The sequence below is a fragment of the Camelus ferus genome, chromosome 7 (genome assembly GCF_009834535.1).
Source record: "Camelus ferus isolate YT-003-E chromosome 7, BCGSAC_Cfer_1.0, whole genome shotgun sequence".
NCBI classification, from domain to species: Eukaryota; Metazoa; Chordata; class Mammalia; order Artiodactyla; family Camelidae; genus Camelus; species Camelus ferus.
Window position 1 is genome coordinate 15,786,039 of NC_045702.1, and position 23,959 is coordinate 15,809,997.

At 41.3% G+C, this 23,959-nt stretch overlaps 1 protein-coding gene across 1 annotated transcript in view; it reads right to left on the reverse strand.

The window, feature by feature from the left end:
- Positions 1-2,286: 2,286 nt before the first annotated feature.
- The window catches only part of KIAA1549 (KIAA1549 ortholog), a 142,921-nt gene continuing 121,248 nt past the window's right edge, over positions 2,287-23,959 (reverse strand). The window contains 4 exon segments of the mRNA XM_032483450.1: positions 2,287-5,703; positions 7,887-8,032; positions 13,080-13,240; positions 18,483-18,529. Of these exon segments, the coding sequence (XP_032339341.1) occupies positions 5,449-5,703; positions 7,887-8,032; positions 13,080-13,240; positions 18,483-18,529 (609 nt within the window). The 3' untranslated portion in view covers positions 2,287-5,448.

Genomic DNA, 23,959 nt, shown 5'->3' on the forward strand with positions numbered 1-23,959 from the left:
CAAAAACTCTACAGCACATTAGAAAACAGTGCAGCTAACTGAAGGGTAGAAACATAACCGACAAAGAGAAGGGAGGGTTCCATCACTAAATCATGTACTCATACTGAAATTTAAGTGCCCGTCTTGAGACCAGCAAACCATGATTGTCAAGTTCAAGTTGCAGTATTGATGCCACGAGTGGCCTCAATTTACTCGGCATATTTTCGTACATTAACACTCCTAATTGGGGAATGAGAGTGCAGGAAGTCAGAAGAACATGGACCTTGACGAAGTAGGAGGAGACAAGTGGGCATCCCAGAGCAGCTCTGCTAAGCAGCCTTTCCCGAAGGATAAGGCTCGCCCGACCTCTGTGCTCCCTAGACCATGCCCTGGAGGAGGGCAGAGTTGAGAGTTTCTACTCGCCTCTTCTGAAATTAGCCCTCTGCTGTTCAGGGCAACTGAGCACATTGGTGGAGCCTCTGTTCCTCTAGTGCCTCCTCCTCCTGTCCCCACATCTGCAGAGGAACAGGTGCCTGGCTAGAACCCAGCCCGGTACTATTCCTGCCTTGCACACTTAGGGAGTCAAGTTATGAATGCTTGAAATCTGGTGGGCATGAGTAGGGGCTATTCATGACGCTCCAAGTTGTTCGGAAAGATTCCGTGGAATCAGGGACTGCGAGACCCAAATCACTTCCATTTTTCTCTCTGTCCCTTCTACTTATCCAACCTTTCTTTAAATGTGAAGCAGTCCCAGAGCAGAAAAATCTGAAGGAAGAAGGAAAAGCAAAGATCCTGCATAATTATCTACCTGCGGGAAACTCATTTGAATGAGGGTGCCTCAGAGGGAGACACTCCTTCCTTCTTTCACTTGCTTGCAGCTTCCCAACTTTGTTTCACGTTTTCAAGGCGTTTGGTATTTTTCCCCTAAATGTCAACGCTGCTGCGTGTTGAACTGTCAAGTGTACTGTTACACACACAGCATGGAATCAGGACTGTATCGTAAGGTTTCGGTTTTCAAGTCTTTTCAATATTAGCAAAAGGAGTCCTCGTTTAAACACTGAAAATCACCTCCAGTAATATCAAAAGAAACCTGAAATGCACAGACTCCTCGTTCATTTGGGAACAAGCGTAAGCCCAATGCAGTTCTGAGTGTGTTACAGCAACTGCTCAGAGAAACCCCTCTCAGCTGTTACAAGGCAATCTGTTAAGCTGTTGAATTAAATGTAAAAACAAAGTTCAAGCTCCCATTCCATAAAAACGTGTTTTGTGTTCCAACAATCGACATGCTTTTGGAGAAGTGGACTCCCTCACGTCCTGCCGGGGACCAAGGTGGGGAAGCGGGCTCTGGAGACTGGCTTTGGGGACTGGCTCTGGAGGCAGAAATGAAATGGCAGTGGGTGCAGTACTTAAGACTGGAGCCCCCTCTCCTCTCCGCCCAGAATCCTAACCAGCTTTCCTTCCAACCAACAAATTCATTCATGTCTAGGAATCTCGTATGAAAGGGATAGAGAAGTGTATTTAATGATTAACTCCTGAATTACTGCAAATGCAAATCCGTGTCCGGGTGACTGCTTTGCTCACCGGAGCGCTACAAAGTTGCACAAACGCAGTGTGGACACTGACCCTGTACACAGTTCAACGGGAGGCGCATAAAGCACAGAATTACCTGTTTCAGCCCAAAGCCCCCAGGCGTACCTTCACCTGTGCCCTGCATCACACGCCTCCTGCCCTGAAAAACCTGGTCGGCAGAAACCAGCTTAGTCTGCTGCTCAAAAGCCACATATCACCAAAGTAAAAACGCACTCTGAAATGAAATATAATTTGGAGGAAAATGTGTAGGTCGCCGTAAAGAAGTCAAATACATTTATTTATAACCCACTATGCTCCACAAGGGACGTAATGTGGCCGAATGGCTGACCACTGAGACCTGCTCTCAGCAGCAGACGTCGGTGCGAAGCTCACTCTTCTCACACTCGACACCCGGGCCAAGAGCCGTGCCTGGGACTCCCCGCTCCAGTCCCTTCCTGAGTGGATCTCTTCCTCTGCAGACCTTTTCCCAGGCCTGGCCATTTTCTCTCTGTATCGCTGCAAATGAATCCTCATAACATCACCTGCTCCTCTTACAGAACTCCCTTGACAGTGCTGGGAGGGACTCTGTCCGCTACTGGAGCAACTCAGGATCAAGGTCATTTTCAATGGCAACTTCACCCACTTTCTACATCCTTCCTCAGGCCCACTCCCGGCTCTCCCCGTGCCATCTCACCAGGTGCTGGGAAGCTCCTGTCTTCCTTAAAGTAGCTTCTGGCGTCAACTTCTCCCCAAGACCCCACCGTTTCCAAATGTGCAACCTTCACTTTTTCTTCTGAGTAACTAATGCACCTGTGTGCTTTCCGTGAATTTTACTGGTGTTTAAACTGCATTATCCTTCTGTCTCTTCCATCTCTTATGCCCGTCTCTGTTGTCTGATTCCAAGATCTCAGAAGGCAGGTCTTGTGTTGACTTACTTGGTGCCAGAAACAGCAGAACATCAGGAGCAGAAAGATGCGTAATAAATGCTGTTTGAAAGTTAATGGCGAAGGAAGTGAATTTAAAGCAACACAGGAGAGAGGAAGAGGAGTCACAGGGCCTCTGGTTTTGCTCTGGTTACCGCCACATGAACCCCCACACTGGGAGATCACAGCACATCAGCTGGTCCAGCCCAGCGCAATCACCCAGGTATCACCCTGCATTTCCACAGTGCTTTGTGCTCCCTCCTCAAGGGACGTTTGCACACATGATCACATTTGATTCTCACCAAGAGAAATCCTGGGGGGTGGGCAGAGGAGGCCCGTTCTCTTCTGGCTGATGGGAGAATGAGGCTCAGAGAAGGGACCTAACACAGCAAGTCAGTGACAAGGTAGATTCTGAAAATGATCGTTTCTCCAAACAATCTTCTCTAAAATTCTGACTTAAATTTATTGCATGTTATTATCACTAGAACTTTAAAAATGGGGAAAAAAGAACAGACACTGAATTTAACTTTTCATTTTGGAGTGCTTCAATAAACAGAATTCCAAAGCCACGTGTGATTGCCACGAAGACCTTTTGTTTAAGGAGATCACATTCACTGAGGGTCTGAAGACCCCTCTGGAGGTGGGGCTCCCATGACAGCGTGTTGGTTCTGAGTCTGGTGACCATAAGACTGAGGGCAAACTGAGAGTGCCTGACGACCAACACAAGAGGGCTGGGGGTCTCACCGGCCCGCCCACACCCACCGCACACCACAGGTTCTTTATTACACAGTCTTCGGTCTTGACATCGGTTTAAAAGCATATCGGTTCTGAGAATAAAAATACAGGTAGGATCCCCATATGCCAGTTTGCAAGGCATCAAATTCACTACTGCAGCCCCGTTGAAAACAGAGGCTTGTTTCTTCAACGTACAAAGGAAGGAGCCGTTTCGTACGCTGCCTGCGAACCCTCAGGACGCTGAGCAGAACAGGAGGAGACGGGTCTGCACTGACTCCAGCAGCTGTCACACCATCTGAACTCACCACAGGGCATCCGTGATAAAATTCCGCTTGGATCTCTGAAACTTTAATTACACATTCAGGAAACCTGGTATTTTTGAATGACATGCAAAGGGAACCTTCCACTCGGGAGAAATCTGGTAGAAAAGCAAGACAGAGGTAAGAAATCCAGCCCAGACGGGGGTCTTTCTCCCACACTCTTTGGAGCCTGTGAGAGGTGCCTTTGGTGGTTCCGTTGCTTTATTTAGCATCCTCAAGAGACTTGCCTTTCTGCATCCCTCCTTTTTCCGAGGTGTAAAGATGAAAAATGGCCACGTTTTAATTTCCCACAACCAATTTTCCCTGGGTTGTGAGACTGTGGGCCCGTACAACAGACTTCATGAAGGAAGGGCAGAAACATGATTCTGGAACCCAATGATTACACTTTGGGAACCCATTTCAGCTGTTTCACAGTTTTTTAAATTTGACACAGATACACAGATTTTGATTAGTCAGAGCCCAAACTCTGCCCGTGTATCTGTTGTTTAATTAAAAGCATGAATTGATCAAATCAAAAAGGATGCACAGAACTCTGTTATCTACTTCTGCTTTTCTTCTTAACCTCACTCAGGTACCAGAGAACAGAACGGCCCTCGTTACTCTTCTCACGCGGCTTTGGGAAGGGGACAAATGTTGACTTCAGGAGTCCATCTCAAGTGAGAGGGTCCCTCTGTCAGGCCCAGGGTACATAAGATGGTTTTAACAGTCACTCAGCAGAGCCATGCAGAATGACATCAGAAATTAGGAGCAACTCTCTCCTTTCCCCCGTGGTCTCAAAGCTCTTCCAGCTCCTGATTCATTACAAAGAGGCTGAACTGAACTCCATTTTGTGTCCAGATCTTAAAACTCAGGGAATGTGATTACCTCTATTGGTGAATAATCATTTGGTGGCCCTAGGAGTTTTTATAAATAATTTTCACTTACATAAAATTTCTCACTCAAACCCAATTTGGGAGCAACTCCTCGGCAAAGTGCAAGGATTTGTTAGGACCCCCTGAAAGCCTCATTCTACAGGACTGGCCTTGATGAAGATATGTACTAAAATCAGATGCTATCTATAGTTGCCTGTGCCCGATTAATGAACAGCAAAGACAACTAAGAATGTAAATCTAAGCTTTGATATGTATTTTGAATAACCAAATAAATATTAAGCTTCCCCCCCCCCCATTTGGGGAGGGTTTTTTTTTTTCCTTCTTTCTAGAACAAAATGAAACCTTCGAAATGAATTCTTCCGTTGAGAAAGCCAAAGCTGCATTTCACAGACAGGGTCAAGGGGCTCTTGGAGCGGTAGCACCAGAAGTAGAAGGAAAATGCAGGTGATGCTTCGTCTGGAATCATCAGGCTCTACGATCTCATTTGGTTTCTCACTAGTAGCTTTTTAAATCCCCAAACAGTCTTAGTGTTCTTGTCGGTAATATTACTATTAAAATAAGTTCCTATGGAGGAAAAGAGGTTTAAATCAAGCTGTTAATAAAATGTCTTCAAATCTCTTTTCTCAGAAAACAAAGCAGCAGGTCCATCGTACAAACCAGCCTGAATCACATCTTCCCAAGGAGATACTAGATGCCTTTCATCCCTACGCCATCTACACATTTTCATCTTTTGCCTTTAAAAAAAGAGACTAACTTAGTAATTTCATTAGCTTAGGATTGTGGTTTGTCTTTTGTGAAGTGCTGCTGGCTTGTGGCCAAAAGTACATAAATTTCAACTGAACCCAAGTGGTCACAAAATTGCCAACTTTGCAAAAACGTCATGAGCTGTCATGTGACTTATGGCATCTTCTATAATTGCAGCTTGCTCCTTTACTTGGGCACCGAGCCCAGGAGATGCTCGTCCTCTTACAAACACCTGCTCAGTTGATTTCCTTTTAGTCTTGCTTCCACAGGAAGCGGATACTTGGCAAATCTGCAAGGCGAGGCCGATCAGCTGTGGAAGTTCTGCACGGCGGTCTGCTTCTGGGAGAGCCGGAGGAGCTCCTCACGGATCGCTTTGATGAGGGAGGCGGAGGAGTGGCCGGGCTGGAGGTCTTCCGTGGAGCTGGCGGGGTAAGCCAGCCCGGCGCCCGACAGCCCCCTGTGCGGGAGGTTCCCGGGCGGAGCTGAGGGCTCCCTGCTTGCAGTCCTCGGCACCTGGAACAGCGGTGAAGAAGAATACTCCTGATGTCCACGCACGTGTGTCTGGAAAACATGGCAAACGTTACTGTGCTTCCCGAGGGCAAAGCGGAGGGAAGGGCAGGTGCAAAACCTGGCCGCGGACGGGCTCTGCCCACCTCCCGCCCGACAACTCAGCCTCTGAGAGGGCCTCCCAGGAGTGGAATGGACAGAAGAAACTGCTGAGCAGTTGTCTGGGGGATAGCCCAACAGTAAAGACACCCATGAACGTAACAAGTGCCTGACAAACACCTGCTTAGAGACAGACAGAATGAATGGGCGGGCAGTCACCCCACGGGCTGACCCCTGCGCCGCGGTGCGGGAAGTGAGTCGGGGAACAGCAAGGGACCTGGGGAGCTGGAGGTGACGGGAGGCTGGACTACCCCTGGGAGCTGAATGGGGCATGGGGCTCTCAGTTCAAAGAGATAAGCAGAAGCACCGACAGGAATAACAACTGCCTTTGCTCTGGGTCCAGAGCCCAAGGAGGGCGCGTAGGGGGGCACAGCCTGGGACCACAGAACAGGGACAGGATCACAAAGCCACTTTCCACTCTGTGTGTCTGTCTGTGTGTCTGTCTGTGTGTCTGTATATCAGTGCTCTGTAGAGCCTTTTAACAAGTTATCTGCACTAAAATACACAATGGTTTTGCTGACATTGGCAAAATATAGGTTAACTGGGCATTCGTTTGACAAGAATTACACTTTTTCAGTGATTTTTTTCAGTGAACAATACATACACGCACAATACACACACATACACACACTAAATCTGTGGTTTCACTTGTGCCAAGAGCAACCTGATAGCCCAGTAAACATGACATTCGAGGCCTAGAATACTTCTATATTTCACTTCACCAAAGAGCGATAAAAAGGCCATCTCAAGTGAACATCGGATTTGACAGGAAAACCTGAAACATCTCAGGAAACTAAGTTGGGCACAGAAAAAGCAAAATGTTGGCAAATGTAAAGCAGATACCTGAGATTATGAGTATAACAGTATGTTTTTCAGGGGAAAATCATATTCTAAAGTTGATTTCCTTTCAGTGAGTAAAAGCACCCAGTCACAGAAGAATTTAGTGTATCTGCTGCGAAGACGCATAAACATAGTGAAAACTGAAGCACAGTAATAAGGACAAAACAAAAAGCATTACCTTGGTTTGTTTTTTTTCCAAATTCACTAATTTATTCCCCCTGAATATAAAGTTCTCGAGAAAAACGAAAGAAAGCATTTGTAGAAATTACTTGTGCCCATATTGATTTTGTTCTTATAAAGGAACAACCAGACTGTTAAGAAGCCCCAAAAGATACCTTGTGTATTGAAATGTCCCAAACGGTGACCTGATGGCAAAGCCTCTACTCATGGTGGTCATAATGGAAGTGGCATTAACAAACCCACAATAAAGCTCAAATGGTGAGCAAGTAAGTACATAAGATCATGAATACTTATATAGTGATCACACCAAAGATCAAGTTCAGATTTTAGTTACCTCCAGGTTCAAGTTCACTACTTAAAAGTCAAAACCTAGAGAGACAGAAAGGGGAGTGGTGGTTGCCTGGAGCTGGGAGGTTAGGCGAATGGGAAGTTAGTGTTTGATGGGTAGAGAGTTTCAGTTTTTCAAGACGAAAAGAATGATGAAGATGGATGGTGGTGATGGTTGCATAATATTACAAACATATTTAAAACCACTGGAGTGTACACTTTAAAAATGGTTCAGATGGTAAATTTTATGTTATGTGTATTTTACCATAATTGAAAAAAATGAGAGAAAAAAGTAACCGTTACCTAGGTCTCTGTGCAGATTTTCTGTAATGAATACTGCTTTTAAATTTTTAAATTTTTTTCATGAATGGAGGTACTGGGAATTGAACCCAGGACCCTGTGCATGCTGAACATGTGTGGTACCACTGAGCTATATACCTCGACCCCTGCTTTTATAATTTTAAAGTTATTTTTTAAATTCACTACTTCAAGCCTGAAATCTACCTCAAGAAAAATTACATACTTTCCCAAATTTCAATGCCAATACTCTCCCACTCTGGTCAGAGGGAATTTACCATCTAAAAACTGCAAGGAAAAAATACACTCAAGGGGAAAAAAGTGAGGGAGGTGAAAACTTTATGTAGGTTTTAAAAATTGATTCCCTAAGGCGGCAGCAGCAGCAGCTACATGAAGTGATTGTGTCTGATGATGGCCCCAAACAAGATACTCACGGCCTCCCTCCGGCTGGCTTCGTCCTCCCCGTACGAAGGCCAACCTGGTCCCCCACACTGGCCACCTCTGCCCGGTGGGATTTCCACTGGCTGAGCTCCAATTCTGCTTGCGATTCCCACCTGCGTCAGGTGCTGGATCTGGGAGCCTGGAGGAACACAGCGGAGTGGCTCGGTCAACACCGGCCGGGGAGCGAGGCTGCCCAGCAGGACACTTCAGTCCTGACCTCGGCACCCCCTTGGGGATACAAGCGTCATTCAAACGTCGCCCCAGTTCTACCTCCAGAGAACGACATTTCCTAAGAAAAACACACCCTGAGCTTCTTGCTTCCTGGGTTTTTACTTCCCTTCAAAACACTGGCTGACAATGAGGTTCATATTTTCCTGGCTAGACATCAAAGAACAGGGAATCCAGAAAATAACAGAGGGCCCGTCCATTCATTTCTGCAGAGGCTACAAATAAGGATGACCTGATTTATTCAGAAGGAAGGTGTGAAAGGTTTTGGAGCCATAGAGAAGCTGAAACCTGGCTCTTTCTTGCTTAAGGCTCTGAGACTTACAAGAACTTGAAAACAGTATATGCATTCTTTTTCCCCCTTAACAGGCAGAGCATGTATTTATTTGAATTCAGAATGTTAAAGTATATTTTTCTTATTCTCACACTGTTTCCATAATAAAAAAGCCACCCGCCCAGCCTCCTTAGCAAGGGGTACAGGTGCAAAGGCAGACGATCTCTAGCATCCATTCCACACTTAATTTGCTGTAACCTTGTGTGGCTGGGAAGGCCAGGCTTTAAACAACATATTTTTCACTTCCATCAACTTTCAGCATAGGAAAAGATCCCTATTCTACAGACTAAGGGAGGAAAAACTGACCTTTAAGCACTATGAAATAAAATACCTATTTCCAAATGCTCCTAGGATCATCTAATTCGTATCTGATGCTCAGACTGGTCCTACAAAGGTTCAGTTTTCACAGAGGTAAGGCAGGTGGCCCCCTCCATCCTCAAGCCTACAGCTACTCCAGCTGTCTAATTAACAGCTTCCATTGATCAAATTCATTTTTTTAAATGTATTCTGCAGGAACACTTGTCAGTTACTGAAGATCCGTAACAGTATTAAAATTATTAGAACGATTGGTAGTGTTTGCCCAACAGACATTGTTTGAACAAATCTTGGAAAGAACAGAAATGCAGCACAGGGTCCCTCATCATTTATAAAGGTTCAGACAACTGCTCTAGGGAGAAAAGCACACCTTTGTGTTAAAATCCCAACAGCAGGTGAAATCATAGTGCAGGCATCATTTTGTATCTTGCTTTGTTCACCTAACGAGACAGCCCAGGCTCACCCCATGATTCAAGCGGCCCATCACGCCCAGCAAGCCTGGGTTTGCATTCCAGCTCAGCCACAGACAAGCCCGTGACCTTGGACACCCAGCCACCAACTCCTGCTGAGCCTCAATGCTGCACTTCTCAACCGGAGATAAAAAAAAAATCTACCCCATAGCGTTATTTCAAGGATTAAAAGAGATAAAATAGGTCAAGTACAAAATGCATAGGATGTAACCAGGAAATCTTAAATTCTCTTTTTTCTGGCTCTGAGTTCTTCATTTTATGCTATACAGTTTACTCACTGATGCCCTTATAAGTAGGTACCGAGGGAGCTCACAGCTGTTTACTAATCTGAATAAGTGCTCCAATAAACATCTTTGTACATGTAGTTTTTCCTTCAGTATTTTGGAATTCTTTGGGCGCGGGGGGTAGCTAGTTCCCAGAAGTGGAATTACCAAATCAAAGGCTCATGAAGTCACATTGCCAAGCTGCTTTCCATAAGTTTAATGATTTACACCAACACTGGAAATAATACAATAGTAATAATAGTAATGGCAGCTAATATTTATTAAAAGTTTATGACACTCCAGGCATTTTTTAAAGCATTTTATGTCTGTTACCTTCTTCAATCACCAATCAACCATGAGAGGGAAGCATTAATGTTACCATCACTATACAGATGAAGAAACTGGATGCTAATCTTACCACATCCCATTATTATAAACAATTTCATGATTGAACTGGTGCCTCATCATGGCTTTAATTCACATTTCTTCAGTCATTTTCAAAACTGGGCATTTTTCATGTTTACTTCTATATGACATACACACATTTCCTTTGTAGTCCCTTTCTGTCCTTTGCCTGTTTATCTTTTAAAGTTTGCCCATTTAGCAATTTATATGAGTCACTCTCTACAATAAAAACACCCCTTGGTCATACCTGCTGTAAATCTTCCAAGGTAGTATTTTCCTTTTGTTTTTGGTCATTTTTAGACATGTACATATCTGATAATTTTACATACTCAGAAAAGTAACTTTTCTAGTATATCTTAATATTTTTTCCATTACAAAATTTTATACAATTTAATCTCTTATTACAAATTATTAAAAAATAGCTTCCTCTTCAAATGTTTCATACATATAATTTCTATATTCTTCTAGATTAAAAATGAATATGTTTGAATTCTGTTTGGTATATGTTCTACACAACAAGTTTAAATATATAACAATTAACAAAAGAAATAAGACTCACTGCAAAGCATAGCACCTGGAAAGTGTGGGAAATCCTGTAAGTTATCAGGATACATTATTTGTTTTGTTGCTTGACAGACAATGCAAAATACAAGAACTGCAAGAAGACCATGTGGATAATTATCCACTATTACTGCAAATTTGGAATTGGAATAAACTAGTTACTGGATGACATTATAAAACTGGATATACTCCAGAAAGTTAGAAAATAACAAAATAAATTATTTAACATGTAATGGCTCCTCCTAGCAAAACATCAATCTTCAAAAGGAGGGAAAGCGAATGGGGGAAAAAAGGAGTGACCGTGAACCCTTGTAATAAAATGCAGTAAGATGGAGTAATGAACTCTGAGGACTTTCTAAGAGTATGCAGAGCTGCACAAGAAACAAAGAGCTCAGAATCTCAAAGTACACAGGTGTTTAAGGAACACTGAGTGATATGCACAAATTAGTGCTCACAGTATCAACTATTCATGAGATGAAGTTTCAGGACATGAATCAGTGATTTGTAATTTGGGGCTATGAGGCTGGATCTCAGGCAAACTGGTGAGGACGATCAGCCAACTGCCTTTTAAGAATCTCAGCTCAGCCATGCTGAGTGCTGTCTGCAATCTACCAACAGTGCCTCTCACTAGGCATCTGGAAGGGTCTCTTAGCTGGTCCACTTACACTTCTGTTGGACTGATTAGGGAAATCAACTATGAAGTACAGCAGTGTTTGAAAGTTTGAGGATTTACAAAGATCTCAGAACAAACCCCTCATAAATGTCAAGAATCTACTGAACTTGGTAAGAATTTATTGTGGGTTCAACTATGATCACAAAATTCCCAGGAGACTCTGAGATAAAGGGTTTTTTTTTTTCTTTTCTTCTCAGCTCATTTTCTGAAAATAAATTTATTCCTAATCTAGATGTAATTATTGAGGACACTCAATTCAGAAAACATTATACCTTTTATGCTTTACCAAAATTCTGAGAGCCCTTCCTTTTCTCAAATCTTTACATGCATCTCAAAACTGACAAAAACTAAGAGTGTTAAGATTGTTAAAATACAGGTATTTATAGCTCTTTTTCTAAAAAGACAAAAGTGAACACATAAAAAAATGTGATCCCTAATTTTTAATTGTGGTCTGAAAAAAGCACACTGTATGTTTACACTGAATATACTAAATATTATACTTTTATATAAGTAAACTAAGTTATACACAATGTTTCTCAAACAACTAATTAAAAATATATTTTAGCACATCTATATATTTTAGAATCCTTTCAACACAAAATTTATTTTCCCTCTGGCTTCAAGACTTCCAGAAATTAGACACTTCATAATTTGGGGGGGGGGATTAGGTTTATTTGTTTGTTTGTTTATTTGTTTATATATATATATGGAGGTACTGGGGATTGAACCCAGGACCTCGTGCATGCTAGGCACATACTCTACCACTGGGCTCACCCCCCAACCCCAGAAATTAGACACTTTAAATTATATTCTTTTAGGAACATAAACAGAGAGCTTTTTTTCCTAGGTGGAGATAATTTGGTAGAGATTTTTATTTGAATTCCAACAGGTAATTAAAGCAAACCTAAATACTGAAAGTAAACAAAAGCAGTGTGCAAAAACTTAAAAGTTTAATAACGAATTAGAAGAAAACTTGAGAAAATGTGGCCTTTCACTGCTGAATTATCAAGTAAAAGAGCTGTGCTGGTTACACACAAATGCCACTAAGATTGTCCTTTTAATGACGACTTAAGAGAGGAGGCAGGAAAAAACTGGAACAGTTCCACACGGCCACCAACTCCCCGCAGGCCCTCCACCGCCTGACTCTGCCCATGCATGTGACAACAGGGAGGGGACAGCACAGAGGCATGGGAAGATAACAAGAACATTTTAAAAAGGGAGATAAGGTTTGAGGAGAAAACAGTGGTTGTACCCTCCCAGAAGTGACCAGATAAAACAAAAAGCTCCCTCCAGTCTCTGTCCATCAACTTTGAGTTGCTTATTACAAACTAGAAAAGGCCTTCTTTAAAATAAATAAAAGTGTTTGTTTTAAACTTATGGTTACCAAAGGGAAAAGGGGAGGTGGAGGGATAAACTAGGAGTATGGACTGAATGGATACATATACCACTATATACGAAATAGATAAGCAACAGTGATTTACTGTATAGCACAGGGAACTATATTCAATATTCTGTAATAACCTATAATGGAAAAAAAATCTGAAGCTATACACCTGTAACTAACATAATACTGCAAATCAACTACAGTTACATTTTTTTTTTTGAAGTGCTTGTTTTAATGCCATAGCAAGCACTCAGAAATAGGTCCTTCAGTTCACTGTAAGGCTTTAGAAATGTTTTTCCTGGAAGAGGTGTGCTGTGAATTCCATGTGAAGGGACTGTTTTTGAGACACTGACTCAGGAGCAAATCAGAGGGCATCAGTCTTGGGATCTCGGCCACTCTCCCACCTCCCCTGCCCTACGTCTCCACCAGGATCCGAGGGAATGCAGCTCTCACCAGCGAAAGAGGCCGCTGAACACTGGGATGCTGAGACCCTGCCAAGTGTAAAATGTTCGCCACGGAATTGAGCCAAAAATACAAGGCAGACAGTCACACGTACCTGTGGTGCCCCCAACAGGCCGAGGCCGGGCCACCGATGGCATCTCCTCAGAGTAGATCCCTCGTGAAGCAAACGAGGCGGCTTCAGATGATGCTTGTGCTTGTTGGGGCTCAGGAGGCACCAGCTCCGCAGACGGCAGCAACCCGGGGCCAAAACCTGGTCTGAAGGTGGAGCACATCCAAGCATCAGCACCACTTACCCTGGCTCTGGCATTGTATTAACAGGTCCACCCCCAGCCCTGAAGACAAATAAGACCTATTTGTCTGTTGGCTTCTTCTCCATCTCCTCTCTTGGAACACGGGCTCTCTGAGGGCAGGGACTTTTTCTATTTGCTCACAACAAATCCCCAGTGCTGAGAACAGCGTACACACTGTCTAGTACACATCCTGGAGAACAGCTGACGCCTGGCCAATCTGTCAGACGACTGAAGAAGAAATGCTCTAGTTTACAGACCCAAAGAAGGTGCAGCTCAAGTCCCAGGGCCCCTTCGTTTTCAGTGCCTGGTGGTTCTCAACCCTGGCCGCACATTAGGATCCCCTGGGGGGACCCACGCTGCACCCTAGACCAATTAAATGAGGGACCCAGATACTGGCAGTTTTTTAAAACTCCACTGATGACCCTGAGGTTCATCAAGGCTGAAAACTAGTGCTCTAAAGCAGTGGTTCTCACACTATTTAGTGTTAGGACCCCTTTACATTCATGAAAGTGAAGATCCCAAGAGCTGCTGTTAATGTGGACCGTATTTACAAACAGTTATTACATTCAAAATTAAAACTGAGACGTTCTTAAAACACTCATTTTAAAATAACAAGAGTAAACCTATTACATGTCAACATTTTTCATAAAACTGACTATGTTTTTCCAACCCCCCCTCAAAAAATTTAATGAGAAGAATTCTACATTAAAAAAAAATTTCCTTAGTATCAGACATCAGTGTTCTCATATACTTTGTATTCAATCAGTTGTCATCAGTTATTTTAAGAAGAAAATCTCACCTCACATAAATATGTAGTTGGGAAAAGGAGGAATATTTTAATAGCCTTTCCAGATAATATTCAAATAACAGTTTGTTATTAACAGTTCAGTTAAATATTCTTCTTCGATACCACACCAAAGTGCAACAGTATTTCCTTAAGGGTTAGTGGCAATACAAACTCTGAAATAGTATTAATGAACTTTTCATCTTCTGTTAGATTAAAATCTCTGGTCTTTCTTGTACTTTGAATGGACCTATACATGCTTTTATGACACTGGTCATTTGTAAAATATTGGTTCACTGAGTTATGCAGACTTTCTAAATATTGAGACACTTTATTTTACAGTCACCAAAAATCACATTCATTAATATCGCCATCAAGCTGACTAGAAAAGGCTTTAAGTACCAGGAAGCTGTCAAGGGCACGAGGGCAGATAAAAGTTTCCGAAATTCTAATTTTCATTTAGAAGCTGCACTTTATCACTGGTAACAAATGCTGTCAGTTGTTTCCCTTGAAGTGACAGGTTCGTTTTGTTCATTTTCGAGGCCAAACACCCAAGCCTGCCAGTTATTTATCCAAGCAAAACATGGCAGTGGTTAGTTCAGTTCTCAACGCAAACAACTGAAGAAGTTGCTTTCCTTCAAAAGTCCATATTTAGCAGAAGTGCTTCATATGTATCTCCTCTTTTGCCTCCCAGACCATTAAAGACTCAAGGTCTAGGATTAATAAAATTAATTTTTACTACTTCATCAAGGACATACTAACATAAAACTGGCATTTTTAAAAAATTGTGATTGCATAGCAGTGAAGGACAATTGAGTGAGTCCTTGAACAGCTGGGTGCCCCCACCTGGATTCATGCTGAGGCACCACAGTCTCACCCAACATTTCCTTCGTGCCTCAGTGCAAATGTCAACACAATGAGGAGAGTCAGATGAGGTCTTAATATTATAAAAATAGTTTTGATCTCACAGACCTCCCACCCTATCGAAAGAGTCTCAAGGACGCTCTAGGGGTCTGAGAATCCCACCCTGAGAACCACTCTTCTAAAGAAATTCAAGAATAAAAAAAGATGATAGTTTAATTATAGTTTCTTGTAAATGACAGTTAACCAGTCATTCATAGATCAAAGCAGTTTGATGACAAAGTACATTGACTTGCCCTTATTCTACACTGTTATTTCTGGAGTACATCTTGTAAATTGAAACTACCCATATTACTCTCTTTAAATAAGAGCTGCTAATTAGATTGACCTCAGACAGAGATGTCTGACATCTCCAACCTCACAGATCTGAGAGCTTAGCAAATGCACACTCCTCCTTCCAGATCTGTAAACTGCAGCTCACCTAACCTAATCATCATCTCTGGACCATCCACCCAGAAACCAGCTCTTGCCTTTTACTTCATTATTTCTGCATTATTCAGTCAATTAGGACCTTCCAGCCCACATCTGTATCCCCTGTATCCTAAATTATGTGCTCAGATAGTTCAGTTTCAGCCAAATCCTCTAGAATCCTTTATCTTGGGTGACCATAAGATTTATCATCCAAACCAGAACACTTTTGAGAGTGAAAGTTATTAACAATTATGCTGAACAGCAGGTGTAAATTAGGACTGAACTGGGCAGACCAGATGCCATGGTCCTCCTATCACAAGCTTCTGCCCCGGATCAGCTCACCACCACCTATTCCTTTTACCTTATTGCTTTTGGACCACAAAGCAATGCCTGGGTTCGGGAAGAGGGTCGGGGAAAAATAAAACAAACCCCTCTGAAAATGTGGCAAATAAAGAAAAGTAAAGAAAAGGTAGGGAGGAAGCAGATAACATTTCTACTTCTGTATGGCTTCTGGTCCTTGAAGGGATAGTTAAATATGATTTCTGAGACTGCTTATGATTTATATACAGTCCCTTCTTTGTAATAAATCAACCGTCCACTCGTGTGTGGGTCTGATGATGAACTTTCTCTTCTATTCTGCTGGTCTATTTGTCTAGCTTCACAGCAATACCTCACCCTTAATTACTCGACAATCATTTGTAATATTTACAACAGTCCTAACAAAGTGCCTTGGCTAAGTGTCTTGGCTATTCTTGGCCCTTTGCATTTTCACATATGGTTTAGAATGAGTTTGTCAATTTCTACATACTAAAAAAACCCAATTTCTACATACTAAAAAAACCCAATGAGGTTGCAATGAATCTGTAAGTCACTTGGGGAGAACTGATACTTTACAAATATTGAGTTGTCCAGTCCATGAATATCTTTCTTTAGAAAGCTTGAATAGCTTCAGTTAGATTTACTCTGAGGTATTTTATATTTTTGAGTGCTATTTTACATAGTATCTTTAAAATTTTTAATGTTCTGTCGTTGTTCACAGACTTTCGTGTACTGATATTGGAATTTTGTATACTGATCTTTGTAATCTCTGTATCCAGCTACCTTGCAATTTAGCTGCCTTGCTATTTAGCCATCTTGCTAAAGTCCCTTAATTCTAACAATTCATATATTGACATTTTAGGATTTTTTTTTTTTTTACTACAAAATGGTATCATCTGCAAATAAGAACACTATTATTTCTTTCATTGAATCTCTTAATCTTTTTGTTTCTTTTTCTTGCTTTATTACACTGGCTAGGACCCCCTGGGCAAAGCTGAACAGAAATTATGCAAGCAGGCCATCTTTGTCTTGCTCTTGCTCTCAAAGGGAAAGCATTTAACACTTCACCATTAAGTAATATTTCCCAAGATGCCTTTTATCAGATTACAGAAGTCTGCTTCTATTCTTTGTTTGCTCAGATTTTTACCATGAATAGATGTTGAATTTTATCAGATATTGTATCTGTTGAAATGAAAAGATCTTCCTCCTTTATTCCACCTCTAGGTGGTGAATTATGATTGATTTTTTAACATTAAATCACCCTAGCACTGCTGGAAAAAAATCCCATTTGATTAAGATGTAATATCTTTTTGTGTATATTGCTGGACATGTTTGCTAATATTTAGTTTCAAAATTTTTGCATCTATGATCATGACTGAAACTGGCCATTAATGTCTCCTTTCTTGCAATGTCCTTGTACCTCTTATCTTTGGTATCAAGTTTATGCTGGTCTCACAAAATGAGTTGGGGAGCTTTCTCTTTTTTTCTGTTCTTTAGAAGAATTTGTATTACTTTAGTATCTTTTCTTCCTTCAGAGTTTGGTAGAAGTCACTGTTGAAGCCACCTGGCCCTTAAGTTTTTTTGTGGGAAGTTTTTAGGGTTTTTGTTTTTTGGGTTTTTTTTTGGTGCTTCCCCCCCGCCCGCCCCCCCTCCCCCAGCAGGAGAAGGTAATTAGGCTTATTTGCTTATTTTCAATTATTTTTATTTTAATGGAGGCACTATGGAATTGAACCCAGGACCTCGTGCATGCTAAGTATGTACCCTACCACTGAGCTATACCCTCCCCACTAGAAGAATTTTAATAATGATTTTAAATTCTTTAATAGTTACAGGACTATTCAGGTTCTCTCTTTCTAGGAGTTTTTCCACTTCAAATTTATTAACAAAAATATGTTCATAAATTATTCTTAATGTCTGTAAAATCTTTTAAAAATCTGCCTTTGTAAAATCTGTCAAAATCTTCTTAATTTCTGTAAGGTCTGGATTAACATGTCCTTTTTCATGACTCTTATTGATAATGTTACACAGTTTACTTGACCAAGTTCTCCAGGAGTTTATCAATTTTACTACCTTTTCCCAAAGAACTAACTTTTAGTTTTGTTGCTCTTCTCTAGTATGGTGTTTGTTTTCTATTTCATTAACTTCTATTCTTATTTTTATTATTTCCTTCTTTCTACTTCCTTTAGATTTAACTGGACCTTTTTTTTTTTCTTTTTTAATACTGAGATGGATGCTTAGCTCATTGATTTTCAATCGTTTTTCTTTTCAAATATATTTTGAATCGTTTAAGGCATCAAAACATGCCTTAAACCAGCATCCTCCTAAACATGACTTAAAAGAGATCCCACAACTCTTGATATGCCACATTTTCAAAAGTCTGTCAAAAGTTTTGCTCAGCTTCTCAGCCACCTCCTCTGGAATCAGCAGGTATCTGCGGGAGAAAGTAGCCCAAAAGGCAGGGCTCACCTTCTCTGGATTTCCTGGATCTTGGCCCTATACTGCTTCACTGCCCTGTTAGCTACCTGGGTTTGGTTTCGTTCTGTTCTTAAATCTGTTCAGCTTTCCCAGTTATCCTCAGCAAATTATCTAGTCCATTATTACTGGAAAGAAGACTTAAATTCCAACTTGTTCTCTCTTCTTCTGGTTAGATCAAGGGAACACACCACCCAAGAGTTTTGTGTCTGCTCACATCAGCTAAAAGAAGTGAGTCTGCAAAGGTCAAGAAATAGCCTGTATAAGAAAGTCCTAATACATTTTCTCCTAAAAACCTTACCTTGGTAATGGGCCTGACGGGGGAGTCATTCCATAGTCTTCATATCTCTGGAAGAAATTCAAAAGGAGATGAAGATTAACATTCAATATTTATTATAAAGTGACAACAGCAAATTTATAAATTTAGATTTGCAGGATTGACTTCCAAGAGAATTATTTTCTCATAAAAAGTTAACATGCTCTCGGGGCATTCCGCCATTAAGTAATGCCAGAAGTTTCATTTTGGGGAACTGGGCTAATAAACACACAACTAATTTCTAGACCTTTCTTTCTTTTGTAAAAACATGAACAATAAACAGGCTTCTGCACCTACTCTTCCCTACAGACTTAATCTCTACAGGCCTGTACCTTCTGCTAAAAAGGGAGGCCTCCAAGGCCACATTTCGCACAGATGACTCCATCAACGATGGTCACCAGAGCTAGCAGGTGCCCAGTATCAATTCAAATACACTCAAGAAACTAAACAATGCAAATGCTGTACCATGTTGTAGAATGCTGTTAAAAGAGAAAGAATATAAAGAGAACCATAAGTTAGAGAGACTCTAAAAGATGAAGTGAACACCTTCAGTTTCCGACAGTTTCCTGGTACCAAGGAGGCCCAGCCATTCTCCCTGCCCTTAAATTCTGTAAGGTGCCCCTGGATCTGTCAATCAACTCTCTTTTCTTCAATCAACTCTTGTACTAACCTGCACTAACCAAGTGCTCTCTGACTAAAACAGTATGGCACCAGATTTAAAGAAACACAGATCTATGTTGCATTCCTCATGAAATCAACACATCCTAACTCTAACATACACGGGGCTCGCATTTCAACACTTCAGCAACTGTGAATCATTATATTGGAATCAGATACTTTAGCAGAATAGTAACTCTGGATAGCGTCCATTCAACCCCAGTCAGTTTGAATCAACTGGTTGTCCAGGATCAGGAACTTCAAGTTAAGTCACTAAGTCAGCGTTGCTTCTGGATCTTCTCTAATATTAGACCTTTATTTTTTCAAAGCTGCCATTTACTGAGTTAGTATATTGTGCTAAGCACTGTATGAAAATTAACTCAGGCCCACAGTAACACAAGAAAAGTGCTCACTACCTCTGCCTACAGATTAAAACAACACACAAGGAAGTTAAACAATTTCCTTCTAATTCATGTTTCTGACTCCACAGACCATGATTTTAACCACTGGGCTACACTGCCCAGTATTCCTAAAATCAGACTCTCCCTCTCCAATAAATCTCTACTTTTGGGGTGGGAAAGGCAGCTTTGGAGTTAGACACACTGACCAAACTACTCCACTCCCCTTGGCCTATTTCCATAGGCCAAGAAGATAGAATAATCTCTGCACTTCTCAGAGTCCTGAAGAGATTATTAGACATGAAACTGTGCTCAAATTACTTCACCTCTAACCCTCACTGCTTCCCTCCCCTTGGCAGAGGGAGAGAGATTAGAACCCTGTAGAGTTTCCCAAATGAGGTAAAATAAGCCAAAGGGATTATGGAAGAAGAGAGGAAGAGGAGGAAAAGGAGTGTCAATTCCTTTTCCAAATAATTAAACAGAAATCTGAGACTGGATAAAGATTATTCAGTGTGGCCTTTGTGCTTTCAGCACAGCGTAGATTTTTAAGAAATATTCATATGCAAAATAAAACTTAAAAAGATCAAGGCTTAACAGCTTACCTATCAGGATTTTAGGAGATCTAATAAGTGATAAACTAAAAGAAAAACAGAGCTGTCTATTCTTTATCTGTTTTACTGTTGTAGTGCTAGGCGTTTCCACTCTATTGTAGTAAAAAAAAAAAAAAAAGGATTTTATGTTTCTAGAGACTTCACCCCCCCCAATGAAAAGGTGGGTTTTTTTTTTGTTTTTTTAATTGCAAACAGATGGCAGGCATTTCCTTTAAGTGGGTCACACCTGTATAAAAGTTTAGGGGACAAAAGAGGATTTTAAGGTTTCTACCAGCCAGGTGAATAAAAATCCCGCTTTAATACATCCTTTCTTTCTTTCTATTCAGTATAAAAAAGACCAACAGAGCAGGAAAGGCAAGTGGGTTGATGGAGTCTGGGATGGGCCTGAGGCAAAGCAACTAGACAGTAAGGTCTGATCATAAAATACCTTAACTCAGGTATTCACACCTACTATGTAAAGGACTACTCCAGGGAGGTTAACTGTATGCGGGAAAGCAGAAATACCACCTATCAAGGGACCTGTCTCACCAATGTATAACTAATACCTTTACACTGGTGAAAAAAAAGGGGGGAGTGAAAATGTCATCAGATGAAGTAACTGAAGGTTTACCTGTGGTTTTTACTATAGTCAGAAAAGCAGATAAGGTTCCTCCTGGCAACAAACAGTAACTTTACAACCAATTTACAAACACATTGAAGTTACATCAGACATGCCGAGATACAGCCAATGATTCTGGTTTTCCCCGAGATTAAACTGCTACCACTCCCATCAAAATACATAAGGATAATATCAAAAGTTCACAATGAGAAAACCACTCAGTAACAGTATTTATAAAAACCTCGTTATAGGTCTGAGTTCTTGGTTAAGATGGCGGATAAAGGCATTATCATGGAATCATTAATCTCCAACACCTATGAACAATGAGGAAATAATAAAAATAGTAACATCAATCTGTCAAAAACTACTGCTAGAATTCATCAGCAGAAACCAAACAATACAAGAGTAGAATCATGCCATAAACTGAGGAAAGCAGTGGCCAAGGGGGAAAAAAAATAATCAGGCAGCACAGAGTGGCTCCTAACTTAACAAGAATAGCAATCCCTTTTTTGAAGTTCAAAGAATTGATGATAAAACAACAAAATGAGACACCACAGAAATGTGGAAATAATTTGAGAACCAAAATGAAGTCAGTCTGACTTTACGAAATCAACTAGCGGGGAAAAGAATAGATATGGCTTAAAACCAAATCAATGCCACAGAGGCCCATGACAACCATAAGTGAAGGCAGAGAAAAAAGAACAAAGTAGCTCAAGGTATTAGAGATAGAGTGATAGATACAGAAAAGAGACAAAGACGAGCCAACATAAAAATAACTCGTACCTTCAACTCTAATAAATAGAACAGAGTAAGAAAATTACTTCAGAAATAAAATAAGTTTCCCTGATGTGAATGAAAGAGCTGAATCCGAAGATTAAATGGACACTGGTTATTCAGGAGATAAAATTATTCAGAAAAACGGGTTGAGTGCCAAGAAATATTTATGCTTCCTAGCAGATAAGACCTCTACATCTTCTATCAGGAGGAGGGAGATTAAGATGGACACAGATTTCTGCACCAAACAATTCAAGGAGCATAGAGAAGTAACATGTAGACACCAGTAATGAACAAATAAGATTGTAAAGTGAGATGAGAACTCCCCCTTTAGAAAACTCGAGCCTAAGTGAAGAGGCTTCTAGTAGGTCTTCCTCTCCATTCCAAGTCCTCCTGTCACCCACAGGATGTGTCTACTGTGTTAGACTCTGAGCTCCTTGGCCTGCTCAACATCAATAAATGGCATTTTACTTGTCAGCCACCACCCTGACATCCTACATTCAAGACCAGAGGCAGGGAGACAGTTAGGAAGTCTTTCAACAGTCTTGGTGAGAGATGGTGGCTCCAATCACTGCAATGCAATGGATGGATTCGAGAGGAAGAATCTACAAAGCTCCAGCATGTTTAATTGATCGTAACTTCCTCTACCTTCCCTTTCAATGTATGGTCTATCCGTATTTCAACTGCATTCTCTAATCTGCACAACTTTTTCCAGTTATCCTTTCACCACATGTGCCTGCTAAAGCCCCAGTCCCAGATCAGTCCAACTGCCTGTTTTCTCCTTGTCTACACCTGGGTATCTGAATGCTGATAAACAAAACTACAGAACTTTAGTCTCTGCCACTATAATTTCTTAATTGTCAGTCTCAACATGGGCCTCAATACTGCTGGGTAATTACTCCCACATCCCTTATCTCTCTTCTCTCATTCTCCACAGTAAGTATTTCAAGTCTCTACTCTTCCTCAACCCTCTTTCCTTGCCATACTTCTTCCCTCAACAGATGACTCTGCTTTCTCTACTGTGAGAACAGAAGTCATGAGATGGACGGTCCCACAATGTACTGCCACCCAACTACAAACCTGATTGCACCTGCACCCAACTCTTCCTCCCTCTCTCCTATTAAATTGGAGGAAATATATCCCCTCACTTCTAAATATAATTCCTCCATTGGTACTCTGGCTCCCCTTTCCTGTATCATCAAGCTCTCCTATAGTAGCCCATTGCCATCAGCAATTAAACACGCTGAAGCTGTGTCGACTCTTCCTCTCGTATCCAACCTCTGCATTACATTAGCTGGGACCATCAAAAATCACCAAGATCACTACAACAGCTTCCTAATTATCTCCCTGCCTCTGGTCTGCACTATGACAAACCATTCTCCAGTGTAAAATGAGAGCAATCTTTCTAAAAGGCACACCTAATGATGTCTCTAGCTTGCTGCTCAAAACCCTTCAGTATCCTGGCACTACCCTCAGGATGAGGTCTAGGCACCAAACCTCTCAGCTTCTTGCTTTCTCTCTCCTGCCTCATGTCTTATCACTTTTACTTCCTACTCAGTATTAGTCCTCAGAACTAATTTCAAGGGTCAACTGTCTTCATTCCATCAACTACTGAAAGAGGAGTGTTGAAATTTCTGACTAGAACTTCCAATTTTTCAACTTTGAAGGTCTATTACTAGGCACATAAACATTTAAGACTTTATGTCTTCTTGATGAACTGACCACTTTATTATTATGAAATAATCCTCTGTATTCTTGGTAAGGTTCTTTACTATGAGATCTATTTTGGCTAATATTAATATAGCCACTCTATTGCAAAAGAAACTGGATTAGACAGCTCAGGCTGCCATAGCAAAATACCAGATTGAATGGCTAAAACAAGAGAAATTTATTTTTTCACAGTTCTGGAGGCTGGAAAATCCATGATCAAGTTTCCAGCAGGGTTCAGTTGCTGGTGAGAGCTCTCTTCCTGGCTTGTGGACAGCTGCCTTCTTGCTGCGTCCTCACATGGGGGTGGGGGAGAGAACTCTGGTGTCTCTTCCTCTTCTTATAAAGGCACCAGTTCTGTTGGATCAGGGTTCCAACCTTATAACTTCATTTAATCTTAATTTCCTCCTTCAAGACTAATACAGTCACATGGGGGTTTAGGTTTCAACATACAGATTTGGGGGGAACACAATTCAGTCCACAGCAGGAACTTATTCCTATGCTTATGTGAGCTCTAAGGACTGTTCCCTCTAATCTTTTTGGGTGGTCCTTTCCCTAGTCTTGGGTAGTTTCCTTATACCGTTAAATTGATCAGTATTCAAATGAAGATTCCCTGCAGATCTCTAGAATTACCTCTCTGCATTCTTCTGCTTTCCTGCCCCTGTCTATTGTGAATTTCAGCTGCCTCTTCCTCCCCAGACTCTTGACTCTGTTTTC